The sequence below is a fragment of the Helianthus annuus genome, chromosome 9 (assembly GCF_002127325.2).
Source record: "Helianthus annuus cultivar XRQ/B chromosome 9, HanXRQr2.0-SUNRISE, whole genome shotgun sequence".
NCBI lineage: Eukaryota > Viridiplantae > Streptophyta > Magnoliopsida > Asterales > Asteraceae > Helianthus > Helianthus annuus.
In genome coordinates this window covers 40624393-40649489 of record NC_035441.2, presented here as the reverse complement: position 1 = coordinate 40649489, position 25097 = coordinate 40624393, and the positions used below count along the sequence as shown (strand labels likewise).

The 25097-nt window shown below is 38.6% G+C and overlaps 1 protein-coding gene across 1 annotated transcript; it reads left to right on the top strand.

The window, feature by feature from the left end:
- Positions 1 to 10613: 10613 nt before the first annotated feature.
- LOC110877419 lies at positions 10614 to 13758 on the top strand. Its single transcript, XM_022125554.2, has 6 exons — positions 10614 to 11567; positions 11651 to 11773; positions 11872 to 12024; positions 12314 to 12427; positions 12504 to 12940; positions 13024 to 13758. Exons 1-6 carry the CDS (start codon positions 11003 to 11005, stop codon positions 13672 to 13674), a joined length of 2043 nt encoding a protein of 680 aa, XP_021981246.1. The 5' UTR covers positions 10614 to 11002; the 3' UTR covers positions 13675 to 13758.
- Positions 13759 to 25097: the final 11339 nt, after the last annotated feature.

The window sequence follows — 25097 nt, the reverse complement described above, 5'->3', positions numbered from 1 at the left end:
AGTACAATCGATAAGACCTCTTCGAAAACCGTTCTCCAGCAGATATGTAGATAAGGTTGCATACCAAGCTCGTGGCGCTTGATGAAGACCATATAGAGCTTTGTTTAGCAACCAAACCCGATCGGGATGGACAGGATCTTCAAAACCTGGAGGCTGTTCGACATATACCTCTTCTTCAATCACACCATGTAGAAATGCACTTTTGACGTACATCTGGTAAACTTTGAATCCTTTGAATGAGGCATAAGCCAGAAAGATCCGAATAGCTTCCAGACGTGCAACTGGTGCATAGACTTCGTTGTAGTCGATCCCTTCAATCTGACGAAAACCTTGAACGACTAAACGAGCTTTGTTCCGAATAACCACTCCACGGTCGTCTTTCTTGCATTTGAAGACCCATCGAGTGCCAATCTTCTTGTAATACTCAGGCTTTTCAACAAGCTTCCAAACACCAAGCTTGTGAAATTGCTGTAATTCTTCCTGCATGGCTTCAACCCAGGCACTATCTTTCAAAGCGTCTTTCCACGACTTTGGTTCTTCTTGTGACACGTAACACGCGAATGACCAGTCATTCTGTTGACCAGATTCTCTTATAGCTGAATACAAACCAGCATTCCGGTTGTTTCTCAGCTGATTACGCGTCTGCACACCGCGATGGACATCTCCTATGATATTCTGCTGGGGATGGGTATCGTGAATCCTCATTTCAGGATTATCTGGCACACGAGCATTGATACCCAAATTGGTAAGATTAAGATCAACAACCAACTCCACACCAGGAATGTGGTTAGAGGTGGATGCATTCCCTTCAGCAGTGTCTACATTCTGCGTATGAGGTGTATCTACAGAAGCACCTTGAACAGGAGCAGCTGGAGCTGAAGATCCTTCGGCTGCATCATGATATTCATCATCTTCAGAAGAGTCATTATAGTCAGCAGCATCTTCATAAACCTCATTTTGAACCATATTGTTGACAGACGAAGAAGCTTGAGGGTCAACAACAATAGGTCTAACCAATGGCGAGACAGCAGCGTTGTCACTTTCCAATAACATCCGAGCCGCTGCTGATTCTTCGTCAAAGGTTGGCAGATTGAAGGAGTCAAAAAGCCCATCATAATCGAACATCCACGGATCACCCGGAGCCCTAACAGGACTCGTGTACCTTTGAACCCTAACTTCGCTCCATAGCTCAATCTTTTTGGTAGCTAGATTCCAAACACGAAAATTCGGAGTTGCATATCCAAGGAAGAAACCCTCGATAGCTCTTGCACCAAACTTTCCATCCGGCTCAATCATAGTACATGGAGCACCAAACGGTTCAAGGTAAGAAAGATCCGGTTTCCTTCTCTGAAGGAGTTCGAAACAAGTCTTGCCATGTCTCTTAACTGTAAGAACTCTGTTCAACGTGTAACAAGCAGCCGATACAGCCTCTCCCCAGAATTGAATAGGGAGTTCCGACTCTACTAACATTGTTCTTGCAGTTTCAATAATAGTTCGATTCTTCCTCTCAGCGACACCATTTTGTTGTGGAGTATAACGAGAACTGTACTCATGAAGAATGCCTTTAGAAGTACAAAACTCATCCATAACTTGATTCTTGAATTCAGTTCCATTGTCGCTTCGGATCCTTTTCACTTTCAACGTATAGAGATTTTCTAACATTGTAAGAAGATCCTTGAGGATGCCAGGAGTTTCACTTTTGTGTGCCATAAAAGATACCCAAGAAAATCTAGAGTAGTCATCAGTAACTACTAAACAATAAGCATCACCAAACGTTGTCTTGTGCTTCATAGGTCCAAAAAGGTCCATATGAAGACGTTCGAGAGGCATGCTGACAGTGTTGATTTTCTTCAAAGGGTGAGACTTCTTAGTTTGCTTCCCCTTTTGGCACGAGACACAGATATCTTGTAGATGAAAACTTCTCACAGGCACACCATTCACAAGATTATTTTTCACCAAATGGTTCATCTTTCTCAAGTGAATGTGTCCCATTCTTCTGTGCCAAGATATAGACTCCTTTTCTGTGGCTTTTGAGACAAAACAAGTAACTTGTGCAGATGTTGTAATCGCCTGGCTCATGTCGAGAATATAAAGATCATTAACTCTCGGAGCCGATAAGAGAATCCATTCTTGTGGAATTTTGAATCCAGGTTTCAGTACATAGCAGCCAGCGTCATCAAAAATCACTGAGAACTTTTTATCGCAGATTTGCGACACACTCAGAAGATTGTGATCAATTTGCTTCACATAATTGATCTTATCAAAGCACACGATACCATTGGAGATACTTCCTTCTCCAGTGATGTACCCTCCCTTATCACCCGCAAAAGCAACATAGCCAGTCATGTGCCTGGATGCTCCACTATCAACAATCCAATGACTATTAATAGTTCCTCCTAGAACATCCTGCACATGTCAATTAAACACATCAGTTGAGAATGGGGACCCAAGCCTTAGTGGTCTTGGGTCGTCCCTTGGCATCACGATACGTAAGCTCTATCTCTTGATGGTTTTCAAGAACAACTGCTCCCCCTGAATTGTCACCCGACTTAGGTAACCAAGTTTGTCTGTGCCTACCAGTTTTTGAAGATTCTGGTTTTACAGGTTGTGACATTCTTGGTTCCTTCTGAACTGTTTTAACTTCAGATTTTAAAGCTTTTTCAACAGTTTTTATGTTCTTACGTCGTTGTTTAGTTTCTTGTTCTTTTACAGTTCGTTTATCTTGTTTAGGTGAAACTGACCGACGTTGAGGGTGAACTGTTTCAGGTGGAGCTTTTTCAACCAATTTCTTCTTTGGAGCATTTGGGTAATTTCTGATAATGTGCCCAATTTCTCCACATTTGAAACAAGTTCTCCTTTCAACAGACTTAGGAGAACTTGATCGACTACCAGATGTTGAACTTGTAGAACCTGAGGTACTTGCTCTTTCATCACACCCGTTTGTGTGTTGGGTGTAATTGTTATCACTGTTACGTTTCAAAATTTTGACTTGTTGTACAAAATCAGTATTTGATTTGTTTTCAAAAGTCTCAATTTTATCTGTACCTTTTGATGCTACAAACTTAACATCTTTTCCTTTCTTCACATAACGAGCTCCTTTTGATTCAACCTTAGCCTTTGGCTTTGGAGCTCGTTGTTGTTGTTTACCCTTAGAAGCAGTCGGTTGTTGAGTGGTTGGAGATTTTTGATTACCAAATTGTTTCCTAATCTCAGCCTTAGGAATTGGATCACATTGTGTTACCACAATTCCCGGAAGTGTTTTTCCCAAAAATTTGTTTGTATTGTCTTCAAAGACTTTATCAATCAAAGATTTATTTACATTTTTAATTGGAAAAACATGATCTGAGTATATTTTATTATCTCCAACCAAAGTGTACAACACATTACTGCTTTTAACAGTAGGCACATCTGCCTTATCAACCTTGACAGGATCAATCACTTGCTTCTTAACAGATGGAATCTCAGGAGTATCAGGATCACAAAGGATGTGATTCTCTCGTGGAATATCTACTCCTTTCGTCTTGCTAAGTGATTTATCCTGATCACTTACAGCCACTTCTGATTCATCATCCGATGTCTCATAGTCCTCGATAATTGGAGGACTTTGTTTCATGGATGGTGAAGGTTCTTGTTCCTTAGAGGTTGTGTTTGAAGAATTGTCCGGTTTGAACCCAAGGCAAGTAGTAAACTCCTCAACATCAAGAGGCACGCTGGGTTCATACCGAGGCATTTCTTCCTCATCCGGCATCTTGGTATAGTTGTTCATCAAAGGGGGCGGACATTTGTTATACCCTATGCCTTTCTGATTTCCTTTTAGTTGTTGAACATCGATGATGTGATCAAGCACAAATCGGGAGTTAGAATAGCTATCCAATTTCTGTTTGATCGCATCATGTTCGCATTGGGCAATGGCTAATTGCTTTTTAGTTTCTTCCACAGTGTTAATATATTCATTTATACTCACTTGCTTGTGGTAAACTACTTTGTTAACCTCGGAAACATTTTTCTTTAAAGTTTCTATTACAGATTTAAATTCTTTTTCATTCCGGGTTAAAGCCATGTTTGCCTCTTTGCATTTCGATAGTTCAATAACCAAATTCTGGTTATGACTATGAAGCTTTTCTGATTCAAGCTTCATCTCAGCACATGAGCTACAAATACTAGGGGCAGGAGGTTCAGAATTTACCTGACTAGTAGAGGCTGAACCATTTGCCATAAAGGCAGTTTGAAAAGAAAAAGCTCCATCTTCAGAAAATAGCTTTTCCATTTCCGTTGATGTAGCAGCAGCCTTCCTAATCAGAATTGATTTCTGACATTTAAGCTCATCAGCTTCATTCAGAAGATCCTGAATATCTTCACCTTCTTCCTCCTCATCAGGCTCTGAGTGATTATCCCCAGAAACAGAGCCTTCTTCATCAGAACTTCCAGAATAACCAGAACTGTCATCGCTCCCAGAAGATTCTTCTTTTTGAACATGCTCGATGACTTTAGCATAAAAAGCAGTTCCACTTCCTTGATCACCTTCACCAAACTGGACTGACCAGTCGCATCCCTCACCAGCTTGAACAGCCAAAGCCCGATTGTGATTGGTAGTTCCAGGCTGTCCCTGATTGTTATTCACTGCCACCATCCTCCGTTCACGGTTTTCTTGTTGGGCATTCACATTCGTCTGGTTTCTGAAAGGGTTGTGATTGCCGTGTTTTGTTGGTCGAGTGCACTCACGTTTAAAGTGCCCTTTCTCGCCACAATTAAAGCACGTGACGGCATTAATATCAAACCCATACTTCGTGTTTTTCTTTCCTTCCAACGAAGTTCTTCCAGTTCGAGCCATAAAATCTTTTGCCCTTCTAACCGCACTAGCAAAAGCCCATTTAATATCCATCAACTCCATTTCTTCCTTGTCGATCTGATCATAATCTTCATTGGTCATATTGATGTTTCCAAGCTGACCTGCTACCAAACCACAGTAAGCACTGACCATGGTGTTGATAATCTCCATATGTTCCTTAGCAACTTCAATGCTAAGGTGTGAAAGATTTGAGTTGTCGACTCGGATTGTGTGATGACTTTGAGGCTGAGGTTGAGGATTGCTTGTATAGTGAGCTTGCTGTTGTTGTTGTTGAGGTTGTGGTTGTGGCTGTGTTGGAACAGGAATGTAAGACCTCGGATCGAATTGAGGTTGTGGTGGAGCAGCTGTTGACTGAGGAAACGGAAAGGAACTTGAACTTGTATTGGACACAAATGCAGTCTGCAGCTTAGGTTGCTGTTGTTGAGCTGCAGCGGATCTTGCCAAAACATCGAATCCTGGAAGATACATTTCCGTATTCTGGGGAGCTGGAGCACGCCTCGCTTTCCTAATTTCTTCATCATTTTTATGTTCCAGCTTTTGAATGAACTCATAGATGTTGACTTGATCTAGAGTTCCAGTATGTTTCAACAGTTCAATGAAAGAACTCCACTTTGGAGGTAAGGCGTCAGCAAATCTACTCACCATTTCTTGTTGAGTAGCGACAACTCCATAAGCACACATCTCACTAATCAAATGATAGAAACGTGTGATCATATCATTCAGAGTCTCGTTTTCCAAAAACTGAAAGGACTCAAACTCTTTCTTCAACAAGTCATGTCGAGATTTTCTTGCAGCTGCATTGCCTTCTCCTCTAGCAACTAAGGCATCCCACAATGCTTTCGTGGTCTTGCAATAAGAGAACTGATGGTAGATGTCTTTGTTGAGTGCTTGAGTAAGTGTGGCAAAGGCCTTTTTCTCCAATTCATAAGCCTTCTTGTCATTTTCAAGCATATTTGCATAACCCTCTGAAGTTGACGCAGCAGTTTCAAGATTAGTATTGAACGCATTGATGAAACACGTCCAAAGATCAGTGCTTTGCCCTTGAACATATGTGTGAAAACGGTTTTTCCATGATGGAAAATCGTTCATATGGTTCAACTTAGGTGGACGATTGTTGCTGCCAGTTTCACTTTCACTAATCAGAAGGTTTTGAAGACTTTGACTTTGATTGGATACCAAAGCCCATTGACTTGGACTGATTGATGGCTGTGGAATCATACTCTTTGCCCAATCTGCAGCAGTCACTAACTCTTGATTGTTTCGTGAGTCCAAACTCCAATCCCATGGACTTGTACAGCTCATTTTGATCAAATATAAGTACCAAACCTACTCACCACAAACTGTTAAGAAATATAAGCAACTAAGAATCGAAAGATACTGACTTGTTCGAAAGATCAATGCTTGTTCGAATGATCAACAAGGTTCGAAAGATCCCTGTTGAGTTTCGAACAAAGACTTCGAAGGATCCTTATCTTTCGAATGATGATTTCGAAAGATTCTCCTTATGTTTCGAACACTGGTCTTGAAAGATCCTTATCTTTCGAAAGATTCACAGTTCGAAAGATCTTTATCTTTCGAATACTGATCTCGAAAGATTCACAATGAAAGATCCTTATCTTTCGAGATGAATCCTTATCTTTCGGACTACTATCTTTCGAAAAGATTTCAAACACGAAGGATAGTTCTTAGACTTCGAAAGACTACTCGAAGGATGCTAATCTTTCGAGCTGTCTCTGATCGAAAGATGATCTTTCGAAGTCGAAGGATATCTTTCGGAACTTTCTGACACAGCTGACACAAGGTTGACGGGTAGGTGGGAAAGGTGATGGGTTGGTGCACAACTTTCGGCAGAAGGTATGTGCAGATCTGACTTTTCACCAACTTTTTGGATTTTCAAAAAGTTTACCCAAAATGGACACAACCCTATCCAGAACAGTCACCGGAGATACCACCGGAAAAATGGCCGGAAAAATTAAAGTCTCTTAAAAACAAGTTTTCAAGTTACCCAAACCAACCTTGAACACTCCCGAAGGTTTAGAAACCGTTTTTCAGTTTAGAAAAGCAAGAAAAACCACCAAAACGGGTGCTAAACCTAGTGTCCAAACACACCAAGAACTCGAACAACCCGGTTTTAAACAAGGTAAAGAGCCAAAGCTCTGATACCACTTGTAGGTCCCTTTTCTCGGAGGATCGAGAACAAACCTAAACCTTGTTATACTAACCCACTAGCAAGTGCGGAATCCAAGCTAGTAGGCAAACCGAGATGAAGCAAGTAGAGAAACAAACACACAAGATTTCACCGATTAACACCACTGTATTAATACGTATGAAGGTTCCGGTTACAAGCACAATGTTTACAATCAGTTTGCAAACTCTCAAAGTGTGTGTGTGTGAGTTTCGGACAGAATGCTCTCTGCTCTTGTCTGTGTGCATCTGTCTAAGTGTGCATCTCTATCTAAACTCAACACTGCATGGGTATATATATACCCAGCCCATGATGTCTGGTCGAAGGATCCGATAGATGGTCCGAAGGATCATCTTTCGGATAGAAAGCTTTCGAAGGATCAGCAAGGACCTCGAAAGATCACCTTTCGAGGTCTATTGTTCGAAGTCTATCTTTCGATCACCTCGAAGGATCAACAGAATCCTTCGAGGCTATCCTTCGATACAGACAAACATATTACATCTTGTTGGCCAAGTCAAAGTAGGAGGATAGTTGACTTGGTCAACTTACAGACTAACTTAGGACATCGTTTACATACTGACCGAATACAGACAAAGTACAGACACAAGTGCACCAACAGATTCTTATTCCATGAATTACATTAGCGTCTCTCCAAAATTTTCAGCGAGAAGTTAGATGATATAAACAACTTAGTTTCATCAAGACGTCTTGTCTTGTTCCAAAATCATAGTAATAGGGAAGTTATAAAAATGATAATTGTATTGATTGTTTCGAAAGTTATGTATGATTCGGTATGTATTCACATGATATACCCTCTAGTAACCCTCTATACATTGTGTCTAATATCAAAAGATCTAGATGTCATCTAGATATAATACCCTTTTATGAGATTTATCATTTTTGATGTACCCATTTATCTATTAATTAAGTAAATTAATACATTAGGAAAAATAACACCATCAAACATTATGCTCTTGTCTAAGAATTTTTTTTTCATAGATGGGCCACAGGCTATGCCTTCATCACTTGAGGGCCACTTTCAAATTACTTTCTACATTCACTTGGGGGGTTATCGCCAAATGAATTGGAGATAGCATTGGTATTCTTAGGTGTGTCACACAAGATTCAACATGTAAGTTCGAGATAACCTATCGCCAACTGAAATAGCAATAGGTTTGTCACCAGCCAAAGATCCCAATTTGTTTGATGAGAGGTGTGTTGTATCAGAAGAAATTAGAAGATAGAAGTTATGGTCATTTCGATTTGGCGATAGCTTTTTGTGAATTGTCAAAAAGGCTATTGTGAACTAGTATGACGATAGCTTTTATCATCAAGTTTCTGCTGACACACCAATGAAATCCAAACCAACCACCATTTCATTTGGGGATAACACCGTAAGTGAAACTGATTTGAAAGTGGCCCCTACGACATAGAGATTAAAAATTAATCTTCTCTAGATATGATAAAACCGATTTGCGTCGTGTTCCTGAGTTTGATTAAAGGAGAGAAAAGAAAGGATTTGGCAGGAAATAATTTTTATTTGTGTTCTAGAGTTTTATTAAAAGAAAGAAAAGAAGGAAATTGAGAGAAAACAAAAGAAAAGGAGTGAATCATTTCTTTTCTCTGCTTAAGCAAACTCAAGAACTCAAGAATAGTCTCAGATGTAAACCTCTTCCATATATCTGTTGTAAATCCGATTCATCTGCAGCGGAAGACTTGTTTTGTTTCGGATTCATGGACATATTTAATCTTGATAACGTGCAGAAAATTAACAAGAATAGGAACAAAGTTTGGTGGACAAGTTCAGTTAGAATAGAAACTGTCTTGATACCGGACATTGATGCCGGACATTACATATATATATGTGAGATTTGGCGGTTGTTTATGGCGGTTTGAATATTCAACCCGCTTATCTCCATGTTTATAAGTAATAATACATATCGATATTATAAGTTGCATAATAAACACTAATATAATTAAGTTTATATCTCTAACACAACCCCCTAAACTTGATTATACTTGGAAGCATATGCTAGGACGCTCCGGTTAGCTTCATCCACGGCTTTCCGTGCTTCGTTGAAATTAAAACGGCGTCGCTTCTTATGCAGATTCCACGAACCTTCCCAGCTATTTCCGGCATAGAGAGCATAGTGCTCCGAAGCAGCATCCTCCGGTGTTGGATCTGCACTCTTACTTCTTCCTTTATCGTTGCCTGCCTTTGAGGTTTCACCTTCTTCCATCATCTCTTTGATCTGCACTTTCTCTTCAGTAGATTTAAACTTGTAATAGTAAATCAAGACATCCAAATACATGGCATATATGACTCTAATGAAATCACCATCTTGATATTCAAAGCCTAAATCCTTCGCTATTGCCGGCCATAAGTTATCAACGGTAACGCTTCGGTAGCCACCATCCCTCTCAACCATCACATACAACCCAAGCAGGTTTATCTTTCTACCATCAGTCAACAGTGGGGGAATTGATCTTGATGTTATACCCATCTTTTCTTTTAAGAACCAACCCACCATTTCTTCAAACTTCAATTCGAGATCATATTTGTATTTGAATATGAATTCCCAATCATCAATCATGTCGAGCAGTGCTTTACAATCAGTAAATTCATGAAATTCGAGTGCTCTTATGATCATGCGAGTCCAGTCATTCTCGTTTTCATTTGAAACATTTAATGTTTCAAAATATGAATTCAAGTAATTTTCTTTGAATTCATCGTCTACGGAACACAGACACTGTAACTTTCGTTTCTCATTTAATCCTAATTCTTCTTCCTTTGACAACCCACTAACTTCATTTACAGTATTTGCAATCGGGGATGAGAACATGGGATATATCTTGCACACATCACCGGATTTCTTAACCGTGAACCCTTGAAGGGTTAATTGATCAAGGCTTAGCACATTTCGTTCGAGATCCGGTGAATAGAATACACTGTGTATTCTAATCGTGTCATTCCCAGTTTTTATCTCTACATTTCCTACCCCTCTTATAAACATGAAGTTATTCATCCCAGATCTTGTTTCCACACCCATCACATGTTTCATTCTCTTGAATACATTCAGATTACCACTAAAATGATGATCGAATGTTGGATTTACGTACCAGATATCTGACCATAGTCCGCCTTCAGTGCCTGTAACAATCATCTCGTCCTGGCAGTGTACATCTCTCTCTTGTCTTCTCGTTCCGGAGTTTATAGCCTGCTTCAACAATTGCGTCACTTCATCGTTTTCTTTGACTTTGCAATTGTAAATTTGATGGCCTGGTGAGTAGCAGAGTTTTATGCGAGGGATTCGTCGGCCTTTTTCATTCTGTTCATCAGTGCAGTGTTGGCATGGTAAAGTGGTTGAATTTGGTTTGATTTCTGCACATTTATCAAACATGGCTCTCATACCACTATGTTGTAAATCCGATTCATCTGCAGCGGAAGACTTGTTTTGTTTCGGATTCATGGACATATTTAATCTTGATAACGTGCAGAAAATTAACAAGAATAGGAACAAAGTTTGGTGGACAATTTCAGTTAGAATAGAAACTGTCTTGATACCGGACATTGATGCCGGACATTACATATATATATGTGAGATTTGGCGGTTGTTTATGGCGGGAATAACTGCCATGAACGGTTTGAATATTCAACCCGCTTATCTCCATGTTTATAAGTAATAATACATATCGATATTATAAGTTGCATAATAAACACTAGTATAATTAAGTTTATATCTCTAACAATATCACCAGTTATGAATGTTCTTCTTTCACTATACATATTCAATCCAAGTTTATGGTGATTATGTCATTTATTCAACTAAACAAATAACTAGTTCTAGTTTAACCATATTTTTCTATATTTAGATTCAAAAAACTCCATTGAAGAACATGCAAATTTAAAAGAAATAATAGTGGGTAAAGATAAAGTTCCAACGGAAACGGAAGCAATTAATCAAGATATGCAAAACAAGTTCCAACAGGAGGAAAATTTAGGTGGCAGTTCAAACAAGAAAACGAAGAATAGAGATATCCATTCAAGTTTATGTAAATTTACAGTAAAGGGGGATTGGTCAAAAGCAGAATCCATACTAAAAAAAGATAAAAACCTAGTGACAAAAGCAATCAGCAGTGATTTTAGCACGATGCTTCACATTGCCGTTGGAATAGGTCATAATGAATTCGTGAAGAAACTACTGACGTATATAAACGATGAACAAGTACTTCAAAAGAGAGACTCTGATGGAAGCACAGCACTTCACATTGCTGCTATTGTTGGCAACAAACATGCAGCTGAGCTCCTAGTTAAAAAGAACAAGAAGTTGTTACGAATTACAGACCAGAATGGTGACGAACCGTTGCACAAAGCTTACGAGAATATGCATCTTGATACCATTGGATATTTGTTGAAAGCGGTCAAGGACAGTGGAAAACCCACGCAATCTTCTTCAGACGTCTCTGTTGGTCACCCTAATGATGAAATTGGGGTCCGCCTTCTTGTTAATGCAATTTCGGCAAAACAATACAGTAAGTATACATACTAGGCAAAATATAACATAAAATCAGGCACAGTGGTTTGAACATTAACATTATATTGTCTATGATTCTAGGTTTAGCAGTAGAGATGGTGCAAACTTTACCTAACTTTGCTTCAAAAAGTGATGACGTACTCATGGCCATATCTAAAACCTTTCCTAGTGGGCTAGACTACTGGGAAACACTTATATATCCTTGTATGTTTCTCATGTATTATAAAAGGTTTCATTTGTCATTCTTTTTTTTTCTTTTGACTTCTATTGTAAGGGTGACTGATTGTAGGGTTTTTTTTCAGCTCTAGAAAATATTGTGGAACGAATAGGCTTGGCTGCTAAGTGTACTGCATTTTTAATGGGGTTCCCTGCATACTTTGCATATTCATTGTTCCAAGAAGAAGATATGGACACTACCCAGAAGGGAATTATGTTTGTGTTATCATTACTCATAGGTAAAGACATTTCAAGGACTAAGACCATCTCCAATTCTCGTTTTTGGGAGTTTGTATAGGAATTTTTTTTTCAAAGGAAAGAGGGTGAGGAGGACGAGAGAGTGTGTTGGTGTTCTTGTGCAACAACTTCCAAAAGTGTATTCTGTGAGCGGAGGGAGGAGAGAAAAGAGAGAGTGTTTGGTTGTCATGAGAGGGTGGGTAGTTTTGGGGTTTTGGAACAGCTAGACACTTTTTTAGCACTTGGAGAATTATGCAGCATTTTTCTCATACTGTTTTTATGCTTGTGCAGGACCAATTCCCATGCTTATGTCGGCCTTTGCATTTATATGCCTCCTCATATTGATCGTTTGTTTCGTACTCCTTTTCCTTTATTTCATCTGTTGGAAATGCACAAAAATACTACGTAAATTCATTCCTTTTGAATTTATCTTCTTAAAACAAATTATAAGAACTTTTACTAATAATGTGCTGACTTGCAGTTCCACCCATCAAGCATATGGAGAACAAAAAAAAGGAATGGGATGAAGCAATAGAACTTCTAGAATTGATATGTGATGAAATAGACAACTTGGACTACTCTGGTACTCATCACCCCTATTATACCGGACCAATTCTTGAAGCTGCATGTCAAAATGCTTATAAAGTTGTTGATGAGATTTTATTTCGATCACCTGAAGCAATTCAAAGTAAAGATAAAAATGGGTATGATATTATTCAGTTAGCAATAATAAATCGTTCCGAAAAAATCTACAACCTTATCTATGACATTGGTGAGCGTAAAAATATTTATAGAACCTATAAAGATTCTTCTCAAAACAATATCTTGCACTTGGCCGGGAAATTGGCGCCTTCAGGTGTTCTTAATCAGAGAACTGGTGCAGCTTTACAATTACAACGAGAGCTTCAATGGCGTGAGGTACGTAGTAACTAAATTATTAGTCACCAGTAAATTAGTAATTTATTGTCTAGCAATGTAACCAAGTAAACTAATTTGTATAGGAGGTGAAGAAACTTGTGTTTCCTACATATATTACTCGAGAGAACATTTTTAAGGAGACACCAGATATGGTTTTCACAAAGGAACATGAGAACTTGGTGAAGGAAGGAGAACGGTGGATGAAAACCACTGCAGAGTCATGTAGTATCACTGCTGCACTAATAACCACAATTGTATTTGCAGCTGCAATTACCGTACCAGGTGGAAGCCATCAAGAAAAGGGGACTCCATTATTTAGAAGGAAAAGTGCGTTCATTGTCTTCACTATATCAGATGCAATCTCACTATTCGCATCCAGTACGGCATTACTAGTGTTCATGTCTATTCTAACAGCACGTTTTGCGGAGAAAGACTTTCTAGTAAGTTTGCCAAGGAGATTGTTTATTGGACTTTTCTCCTTATTACTTTCTGCAACAGCCATGATGGTTGCCTTTAGCGCAACCTTGTTCCTTGTCTTTTGTGATGAAAAACTATGGATGCTTGCTCCGATATGTGGATTAGCTTTAATTCCGATTGCTTTTTTTGTTGGTCTACAATTCCCCCTCATGGTGGATCTTTTTAGGTCGACGCATTTACGCATCTTTGGCAAAGAAAGGATTGGTTTTCTTAGAAGATTCAATCCAGATTACATACGGTTGCGTTTTGGTAAGTGAAATTACTACACATTTTCAAATAAGGTATTCCATTGTACTGAAGTTTAAAAGTGTGATAAAATAAAGATTCTATAAATTATTGTACATCATGGTATTCTTGCATAATCTGAATATTTGCACTCGTTCGATGTTGCATCTTCAACCTCTTAAATTTTGCATATCAAGAAAAATCATCTAGTGACTACTTGTTTAGTAATTTACAGTTTAATCCGTTGAGTTTGCTTTCAAATATAATCCGCAGTGAATGATTTTTGGTAGTTAGTAATAAATAGTAAGAAACTATGAATTAAATAAAAATAATTTAAGGATCCTAAAGATGTGATTATTACAAATTCAAACAATCAAAAACATATCCATTGTATATCACTTGGGGCTAATTTATGAAGTGTTTGGTTGCTTTTTATTTTTATTTTAGGCTGTGCCTATTCGCACACGAATGTGCCTATTGGCACACCAAACCCTAGCAAAATTAGGGTTTATCTACGCAGCGTATAGGGTTAACCCTCTACGCTGCGTACTGACCTATACGATGCGTAGATAAACCATGGATCTCAGTGCCTAATAACCATTCATTGCACAGAAAACAAGGTCATATACGCTGCGTATTGACCTCTAAGCAGCGTATATAAAGGTCTGAAAATGTCTTTTATACCCTTGTGTTGAGGCTATACGAAGCCAAATACAAGGGTAGTTGTGTCATTTTTGTCTCATACGCTGCGTAGGGATCTATACGCAGCGTATATAATGCTTCATTTTTGTATTTTTTTTGTGTATTCCTTTGTTTATTTATAAAAAAAAGAAATTTATTTATAAAAAACAATATTATTGATAAATAATACAAATATAAATTATAAAAATTAAAAATAATACAAATATTATGAATTATAAAAATTAAAAAAGAAAATTATTTATAAAAAAACAATATTATTGGTAAATAATACAAATTAAAAATAATACAAATATTATGAAGTATAAAAATTAAAAAAGAAAATTATTTATAAAAAAATATTATTGGTAAATAATACAAATATATTGTTTTGTTATCGTTTAAATTAAATTATCGTATTCCTTTGTTTATATATAAAAAAAGAAAATTATTTATAAAAAAACAATATTATTGGTAAATAATACAAATATATTATATTGTTATCGTTTAAATTAAATTATCGTATCGTATTGAATCGTATCGTATTGCATCGTATTGCATCGTATCGTATTGTATAGTGTATAATATAAGTCTCGTATAGAGGCCTATAAGGGTGTTATTGTATAGTATAGTATGGTATCGTATAGTGTAGTATAAGTCTCGCATAGGTTTCCTATAGGTCTTGTATATGCATATAGGATTATACGGGACCTAAACCACACCTATACAATACAATATCACACTTATAGGCTTATACGAGGTTAATACATGACCTAAACCACACCTATATGATACGATATGATATCACACTTATAGGCTTATACGAGGTCAATACGTGACCTATACGCTGCTATATGATACGATATCACACTTATAGGCTTATACGAGATCAATATGTAACCTATACGACGCTATACGATACAATATCACACTTATAGGCTTATACGAGGTCAATACGTGACCTATACTACGTTATACGATACGATATCATACTTATAGGCTTAGACGAGGTCAATATGTGACCTATACTACCCCTATACGATACGATACCACACTTATAGGTTTATACGAGGTCAATACGTGACCTATACGACGCTATACGATACGATATCACACTTATAGGCTTATACGAAGTCAATACATGACCTATACTACGTTATACGATACGATATCACACCTACAAGCTTATACGACGTTAATACGTGACCTATACTACACCTATACGACACGATATCTCACTTATAGGCTTATACGAGGTCAATACGGGACCTAAACCACACCTATACGATACGATATCACACTTATAGGCTTATACGAGGTCAATACGTGACCTAAACCACACCTATACGATACGATATCACACTTATAGGCTTATACGAGGTCAATACGTGACCTATACTATGTTATATGAAACGATATCACACTTATAGGCTTATACGAGGTCAATATGTGACCTATACGCTGCTATATGATACGATATCACACTTATAGGCTTATACGAGGTCAATACGTGACCTATACGACGTCATACGATACGATATCACACCTATAGGCTTATACGAGGTCAATACGTGACCTATACTATGTTATACGATACGATACGATATCATACTTATAGGCTTATACGAGGTCACTACGTGACCTATACTACCCCTATACGATACGATATCATACTTATAGGTTTATACGAGGTCAATACGTGACTTATACGACGCTATGCGATACGATATCACATTTATAGGCTCATACGAAGTCAATACGTGACATATACTACGTTATACGATACGATATTACACTTATAGGCTTATACGACGTCAATACGTAACCTATACTACACCTATACGACACGATATCTCACTTATAGGCTTATACGAGGTCAATACGGGACCTAAACCACACCTATACGATACGATATCACACTTATAGGCTTATACGAGGTCAATACGGGACCTAATATTTGTATTATTTTTAACTCTTATAATTCATAATATTTGTATTATTTTTAATAATATTGTTTTTTTTATAAATAAACATGGAAATAGCCGAAAATACACACAATTAATTTACTTTCTTTTATAAGTAAACAAAGGAATACACAATAAAAAAATACAAAAATGGAGCTTTGTATACGCTGCGTATAGATCCCTACGCAGCGTATGAGACAAAAATGACACAACTACCCTTGTATTTGGCTTCGTATAGCCTCAACACAAGGGTATAAAAGACATTTTTAGACCTTTATATACGCTCCTTAGAAGTCTATACGCAGAGTATTTAAACTTTGTGAAAAAATGATCCCTCAAACCTACCAAAATGACTCAAAAAATCTAATGGTTTATATACGCTGCGTATAGACCTATACACAGCGTATATAACCCTTGTTTTCTGTGCAATGATTACTGATAAGGCTCTTAAATCCATGGTTTATATACGTTGAGTATAGCTCTACACGCAGCGTATAGAGGTAACCCTATACGCTGCGTATAGGTCAATACGCATCGTATGTAAACCCTAAGTGTGTAGATAGCCTGCCAAGGTGTGCAAATAGTTAGGGCCTTATTTTATTTTATTATTATTATTTTTTTTGAAAGGCAAACTTCACTAAAACCGGCTGGCCTGGCAAAAACACTCTGGACCGCACCAAAAGACAATTACATCATATACAAAGTGTAATTATACCAATCTCTCCAAACAAGGTTACTTTGTTTGGCCCTACTTTTTAACCAAAAAATCCTAGAGACCTAACTTCCCCAAAAATCTCATCACTATCGCCTCTCCCATTAGAGAATATCTTGGAGTTCCTCGCTTTCCAGATGCACCAACAAGTCACGACCACGAGCCCTCGAACTATCTCCTTCATCTTCTTATCCCTGTTGACACCATTATGGTATACAAGGAGATCCTTAAAAAAAAGCAAATAGGGGTGGAAGTCTAGCCCACTCACTAACCCGGTTCCAAACTCTTAATGATACATTGCAAGCAGTAAAAACATGATCCACTAATTCGGTACCCTCCCCACAAAACGCACAAACGTCCGAATCCAGCTGAACCTTTCTTCTGATTAGAGCTTGTCTAGTTGGGATGCTGTCGAGAGCTGCCCTCCATAAAAATAAGTTGCACTTAGAAGGAACCCAACTACACCCCTTCGCCGGAAAACTGATATCCGAATTCAGAGAGACCATCGCAAGCTCTTTGAACGATTTAGTAGAGAACTGCCCCGAAACTTTTGGAGTCCAAACCCATCTGTCCTTGACCGAAGAACATAAACAGCCGGTAAGCATGGCCGCACACTCTGCCAGCTCAACCAACTCAGCCGGGGATGCCGACGGTCTGATCCAGCACCAAGACCTGATGTCTGCTTCCCCTTCAGCCGGCAACCGATCTCTAACCCAGCAAGATTTAACTTTCTCTAAAGCGAATAAACATGGCCATTTATTCATAAGCGGAGACTCTTGCGTGGTTCAGTAATCAAAACATAATTGCTTGCAATAAATAGGCAGAATAATAATAGTGATAAATAAGGTATACAAGTGTCATTCCAATTGTAGCTAGGGGTAGAGACTTCTTAGACCATGCATAGTGGTGTAAATTTTGGCGTTTTTCATCCCCAAACACGCCCACCACTCACCCCCCTAGTCATTATTGTTCAAAAAAACCCCAGGCGTTTTTCAAATCACGCTTTGTACAATTTTGAATGGCCAATCACATTTAATCTTCCTTTTTGGGCCAATAGCTTTTTTTGTTGGGTTTTTATTTTTATTTAATACTCTACACCCTTTTAACATAATGCCTACATCCCCACTATACCCATTTTAGAAAAAAACGCCCAATAATGCCCCTTGCTGACTGTACTGCCACATGGTTGGTATGCACAAGCATTAAACAGATTTCGGCCGCCGATGCCTCGGATCTGGAAGCTCGGTTCACTAGGCAGGAGATCAAAGAAGCTGTTTTCGTGTGTGGAGACGACCGGGCCCCGGGCCCCGACGGTATAAATTTCCGTTTTGTTAAGCGATAATATGGAGATTTTTCGAGGAAGATTTTTCTAAAATTATGGCTGCCTTCTATGATTCTCGGATCATAAACATGGGCTGCAGATCTTCTTTCACTGCTCTCATACCGAAAGTGAAGGACCCGCTTGGCCTAAAGGATTATCGGCCTTTCAGCCTTGTGGGGGTCATAAATAAAGTCATCTCCAAGATCATCTTGGCAAACAGGTTGAAGAGAGTTCTGGATTCCGTTATCTCTTCATCCCAATCTGCCTTTTTGAGTGGGAGATTCATTTTGGATGGCCCGCTTGTCTAAAACGAGATTCGGAATTGGATCAAAAGATCTAATAAAAAGGTATTTTTCTTGAAGATTGACTTTGATAAGGCTTATGATAATATAAATTGGAATTTCGTGATAGATATCCTTGCTCAAATGGGTTTTTCTAGTAGATGGTGTTCGTGGGTTAAGGAGGTTTTATCGCCAGGGCCTCGAACTTGGTCAATGGAGCTCTGACTTTTGAATTTAGGTGCCAAAAAGGAATGAAGCAAGGGGATCCAGTCTCCCCGTTCCTTTTCGTTGTCGTTATGGAAGCCTTATCGTGTATGATTAACAAAGCTTGTGCTTTGGGTATCGTTAAATGTCACACCCTCAAAATACCACCTAGGGAGTGTCCCTGATAGGCGTGTGACGTACCAATAACGAGCCACCAATTACATTGAACCCATACAAGTTATAAATAGAATCCCCATTATTAATAAAAATATACTCAACAAGCTAAAATGAAAATCAATAAGTTCAGCGGAAGCAAATAGTAAACTAAGTTAAATTGCTTCATAACCAAAGTATGGTCTCATGAAATCAATCACATAATCCTTCCAGTCGACCCATGACCACTCCAGCTACTCCAGACAGCAAGTTCCCCAAATCCAAGATACCTAACGACCTGCGAGCATGTAACAAGTGTATCAGACAAAGCTGGCGAGTTCACAGTTTTAGAAAACGTTTGTTACTGGTTGTATGTAAAACAGTTCACTGACAATGCAAGTAATATTGTTAATATGTCAATTCCGAACAAGACGGCTCCTGATGTACATGACTGCCCTATCCCACGTACTCCTATCCAGTACTGGGCCCGACTGGGTCATTAGTTCACATCCGTCCTCTCTAGGAGCGGTGTGAGGGTGCCAAACCTAATTAGCGCTACCAACTAATACCCGTTACCCTCCAGGTAACAACATAAGGGACTTACAAGAATGATAGGTGAGAATATTAACCAATATACCCGTTTTTACCCAAAAGACTTATCCCTCCACGGGATACCCACTCACTGTCCCCAACCACTGGGACGCATGCTCGAGTGTAGTGAACTCACCTTGGGTTTGCTCGGTTATTTTAACTATCTTGTTTAACAGTTGATCAGTCAAACCCTACCGTAATTACCAAAGATAGTCAGTTTCACGAATTCACAGTTCACGCATCTATTCACACGTTTTGTTCAAACAGTGAGCAATGAAACATATAACATCACGTACGTCTTTCAAGCATTCAGGGCATGGTATTTTTACAATGCAAGCTTAGCTAGCACACCAATTGTATTCAGATCACATAAGTTTTGTATCACAACCATCACTGTCTAGCAACACAATCCACTATTAACATGCGGCCCGTTACAAATATCCCAAACCAACCGTCCCAGTAATTAGTTAACATAAAATTAACACACCATCATACCATCCATTAATCTATTCGGCCCACAACAAGACAACCCAGTTTCCTTTATATGGTCGGTTGGGCCGTCCAATTCGTTCAACCTTCACGGCCCACTTATAGTGTGTTAAACGGTCCACGCTTTAGTTATCATGTTTTGATTATGCGGCCCAGTTACTCGATCCGTTATCATAGGCAGTCCACTTATTATGTCAGGCCCACAACAAAGGCATATGATCACTAATACACATTCAGTTAACACAAACATGTAGTCCATAAAACCACCCATGTGTAATCAAAATTATGTGCGTGCCATGTGAAATCAGAATTATATGTGTGACATGTGCAACCAGAATTATGTGTGTGACACATGCATGCAGTTGACCAGTCAACTTTCAAGTCACAATGAAACTGTCAAAATCATGGAATCTAATTCCCATCACATAACCGACAACTATTATTGTTAAACCATATTCTTTCCTTTTGAGTCCATTACATGATTTCTTTCAAGAATCAATTAATAGTTTATGTTATTATCATTATTAATCACAACGGACTGTGCCGCTAATCGAACCAATAATTTACCATGAATTGGTATCATCCTAATCATTACCTAATGATCAACATATCATGCACACATTCATGTTCCAGCTTATTTAATCCAGTACCTTTACACGTTCAATCCAACCATTCTCTATTATATTGTTTTATCAAAACTCTAAATAGTGTTCATCAAGATTTCACCAATCAGTCCTTCCTACCAGTCGTAATGTAAAACACATCCAGTCATAGCAATCATGTATTCAAATCACCAAGTCATTTACATGTAGATTTAAACAATGATAGTTTACTAACCGGATTGAATGATGACAAAGAGAACCACGAGAGAGATGAGGCTGCCATTACTACCGCCCGATTCGGAGCTCCGACGGTCCGCCGCCGTCGTCATCGGTGACTTCTCTGCTGCTATTAGTCGTCTTCCCCGCTCTTGTCTTATCGGGAACACACCACCACCATTCTATCGTTGTGCCGTCATATTCAAACAGACGGAGTTGAGCTCCATCAACATTTGTCGCGATCGCCGTGAAACACCACCTCCATCAGTCTTCCGTTGATGACGTGCTGTTGTCGGCAACCGGTTATTGGTCAGAAGATATCTCCGGCGATCGGAGGTAGAGGGGATATAGGGGTGTGCGACTGAACTGTTGTTATGTGGGGGTAGGGTTTGTGGTTTTCTTTTGTATTTTGCCAAAAGGTGCAAATTGCATCCCTAATCGCTGCTAATCATTCACACATTACACAACTAAGCATAAGATTGGTTTAAAACATCGTAAGATTACACTAACCGAATGGGTCAAGAAGCAAGACGGATTTGAAGAAGCAGTTTCGCGAAACAGAAATTGTTGTCGTCGAGTTCAAGAAACTCTAGGGTTTCTAAGCTTGCCAGTCCTAACCACGTTTTACATGCTAGAATATACAAAGCTATTGAGGGGTGGGCTTTATCGGATGCTTTGGGCCGAACTCATGTGGGCCGAGATCAGTCAAAGGTGACTGTGATGTGTAAGTGTAACCAATTATTACGCGCGGCCCACTAAACTCTTAAACACACAGCATATACAATCATGTTTTACGTTTAACATTTTACTAAGATTACGAGTGTATCTAACAGACTTAACGTACTAAAATTTAACGGAGTTATGACAACATAGTGCATTTCTCATTGAAAAGGGATAACGGTACGTTAATATCACAAAATTAGACGCCACTAATGTTGAAAGTTCGGGTTGTCACATTAAAGGTGTTAGGCTTCCTAACGATGGCCCAACCGTCTCGCACCTTTTATACGCAGACAACGCACTCATTTTAGGTGAATGGTCTAGTGATAACATCCGCAATGTAGTCAGAATTCTGAGATGCTTTCATGTGTGCTCGGGTTTACAAATTAACCTTGGCAAATCTAATTTATTTGGTTTAGGGGTGAACTTCGGGGATGTAGAAGATATGGCGGTGTTAGTGGGTTGTAAGGCGGACATTTTACCTTTTAAGTACCTTGGTTTAACTGTGGGGGCAAATATGAATCAGATTAATAATTGGAGACCAGTTTATGACATTTTCGAGAGGCGATTATCTTTATGGAAGGCTTCATTACTTTCCATTGGAGGTAAAGTCACTTTAATTCGGTCCGTTCAAGAAAGCCTTCCTACGTATTACTTTTCCCTTTATCGCGCCCCTGTTAAAGTTGTGGAGGACTTGGAATGTTTGATTAGAGATTCTTTTGGGGAGTATCTAGTGAAGAAAAAAATTGCATTGGGTTGCCTGGGATAGGGTCGCTTCTCCGAAGAAGATGGGCGGGTTGGGTTTGCATAAACTCAAGATGTGAACACGGTGCTTCTCTCGAAGTGGGGTTGGAGATTCAAAACCGACAAGGATAACTTGTGGATTAGTGTCATCAATGCCCTCCACATATCACGTCTGTTTTAAAGAAGCCGATTGTGAGTAATTCCCCGATCCGTAGCTTTTTTAGAGGGGTGGTTGGTAGAGGTGATGAAATTATGTTTTGGCTTGATCCTTGTTTACTCGATGTTCCTCTTAATAGCAGGTTTCCTAGTCTTTTCAAGCTGGAAGTTGTGAAAACTTGTAGCATCCGGGATCGACTTGAAGGAGAGGGGCTGTGGCTTTGGGGGCATGATCCCTTCTCAGAGATTCTGAAAGAATTGAATGGCTGGCGCTCACCCAGGCTCTCGGTTCGGTGGTTCTTTCTAGTAGATAGGACGGTTAGAAATGGGTTGGTAATGGGTCGTCGTCATCAGCGTTGCGGCTGTGAAAAGGTTAATCATCTCGAACAGAGATTTCAGCAACCGATATGTGATGGAATGGTGTAAATGGGTACCTCTGAAATGCAGCAATTTTGTTTGGCGTGCCGAAATGGATAGGATTGCGACGGTAGAGGCTCTAGCTGGAAGGGGAGTGACGGGTTCCGACAGCTCTTGTTTCCACTGCAGGCCCGGTTCCGATTCGGTAGACCATCTTTTCATCGCCTGCCCGTTGGCGATGTGGTTATGGGAAAAAAATATGCTTTGGTGTCGGGTCCAAAACTTCTTTGCTTTCTCATTCAGGGACCTACTGGAGATTCACAATTTCGGAAGTAAAGTGTTGACGGAAAAAAGGCGCTGCAAGGGGTCGTGATCATTGCTTGTTGGTTTCTATGGAAGGCCAGAAATAATCTTCGTTTCAATGGCAAGAGAAGCTGCGTTGAAAGCATTTGGCGACGTTAGGTCGGTCACCTTTTTATGGTTTAAACATAGGTTCAATATCGGGCGTTAGATTGGTCGGATTGGTGTAAATTTGTATTTATGTAGTCTCTTCTCTTGTTTGTTGTCTGTCCCGGTCTTCGAGTTCGGTCTCTATTAATGAAGTTTGCGTTTCAAAAAAAGGTTTATAAGAAAAGCATTTAAGGATTCAAGATGTTAAATATTTTGATTTTGAAGTCAAACTAGTTAAAACCACTAAACATTCAAAGAGTAATTTTTTCTCTAACATACAAGGTAATTTTTGTTATTTTAAATTATTTTTACAAAAACCCAAAGTTGTCAAAACTGGAACTCTTTGAAGGCCCCTAGTATAAATACAAACAACCAAAGTAAAATTAGGGATCTCTGTTTTACTTTTGACTCGGAGAATGAGGCAGAGAGGAGCAAGGGTTTCTGAGGGTGGTTGCCGCCTCTTTCCGCCAGTGCTTTCGATTATCTTCAACAACCCTCCGTTATATATATATATATGCATACATATCTCTGTGTTTTTTTTTTTTTGAACGGTAAACTTCTTTATACATATTACACATGTATATGTATTGAGAGACAGAGAGAGAGACCGAGAGATGCACGAAGACAACTATTCTTTCATGGTGTGTGTTGTTACTTGTTCTGTTATGCTTATTTACCACGAGGCTGTGATGATTTCACCTAATCCGAGTCAAAATCGGGTCAACATTTGATATTTTCCACGGCTTGGCGTGGCAGAATTGGAGGAGGGCAAGTGCGCTTGCAACCTCTGTTTGCAGCCATGGTGGTTTAATCCTCTTGTTCCCGTTGTAATACAGATCTGAGCCTCATTTCTTTTGAAAATCGGTTTTTGTTTTGATTTGTTGTGTGTATTTTGATTTTTGTTTGGTAACGACGCAACTGTTTTTTTTTTTTTTTTTTTTTTTTTTTTTTTTTTTTTTAAGTTTTGTAGTCTGGTTAAAATTTAGGGTTTTTTTAAAGTTTGTATAACTGATATGATTAGGTTTTTGTTTTGATTTGTTTGTAGTCAGGTTTTCAATAGTTTGTATTAGCAGATCTGATCCTCGTTTTCTAAAAAACAGATTTTACCCCTTTCAAAACAAAAAAAAAAAAAAAAAAAAAAAAAAAAAACAAACAGATTTTACTTTGATTTATTATTTGGACTTTGGTTTTTGTTTGATAACCAACATAAGTTTTTATTTCTTTTTTTTGTTTTGTTTTTTAGTCTTGAAATTTTTGTTTTCGGAATTCCTGAATTTGAAATTAGCAAGGACGTTATCATCGGTTTTTACCATCGGATAAAACTGTAATGGAAAAAAATATACAAAAGGTTGTTCTCTTCTATGGATTGTACAGACCGGAAGTAAATGGTCTAATTCCAATTTCCTGATTTGATCATACGGGGTGTTTGGGATCAAAAACAACTTATTAACTTATATAAGTCATAAGTTAGAATTTCTAACTTCTCAAAAACAATTTTTTCACACACAAAAACAACTTAAATAAGTTAAACCAAGCACAATAAAAACAACTTATTAAGTTATAAGTTGTTTCAAAATAAGCTAACCCAAACACCCACATAGTCGGTTATGTTTTGATGATCTTATTTATACCGTCTAGGCACTTGCTAGTTTTGAAATGTTGATGTTAAAAAAAAAAAACTTAGTGATCAGAATAAGTATTATACCAGACTTTTTTTTAATATCATATAAATAATTAAAACGAGAATAAGCCCCACATTGCGGTGAGAGGTAAAACGATGCCAACTGCCAAATAGCACCAATATTCCACCCCAACTC

Bases quoted from the DNA above. Each gene is read 5' to 3' on its own strand.
- LOC110877419 (XM_022125554.2), top strand. From the start codon at position 11,003: ATGCAAAACAAGTTCCAACAGGAGGAAAATTTAGGTGGCAGTTCAAAC. The intron at 11,568-11,650 runs GTAAGTATACAT...CTATGATTCTAG, and splicing joins AATTTCGGCAAAACAATACA to GTTTAGCAGTAGAGATGGTG. The intron at 12,428-12,503 runs GTAAATTCATTC...GCTGACTTGCAG, and splicing joins GAAATGCACAAAAATACTAC to TTCCACCCATCAAGCATATG.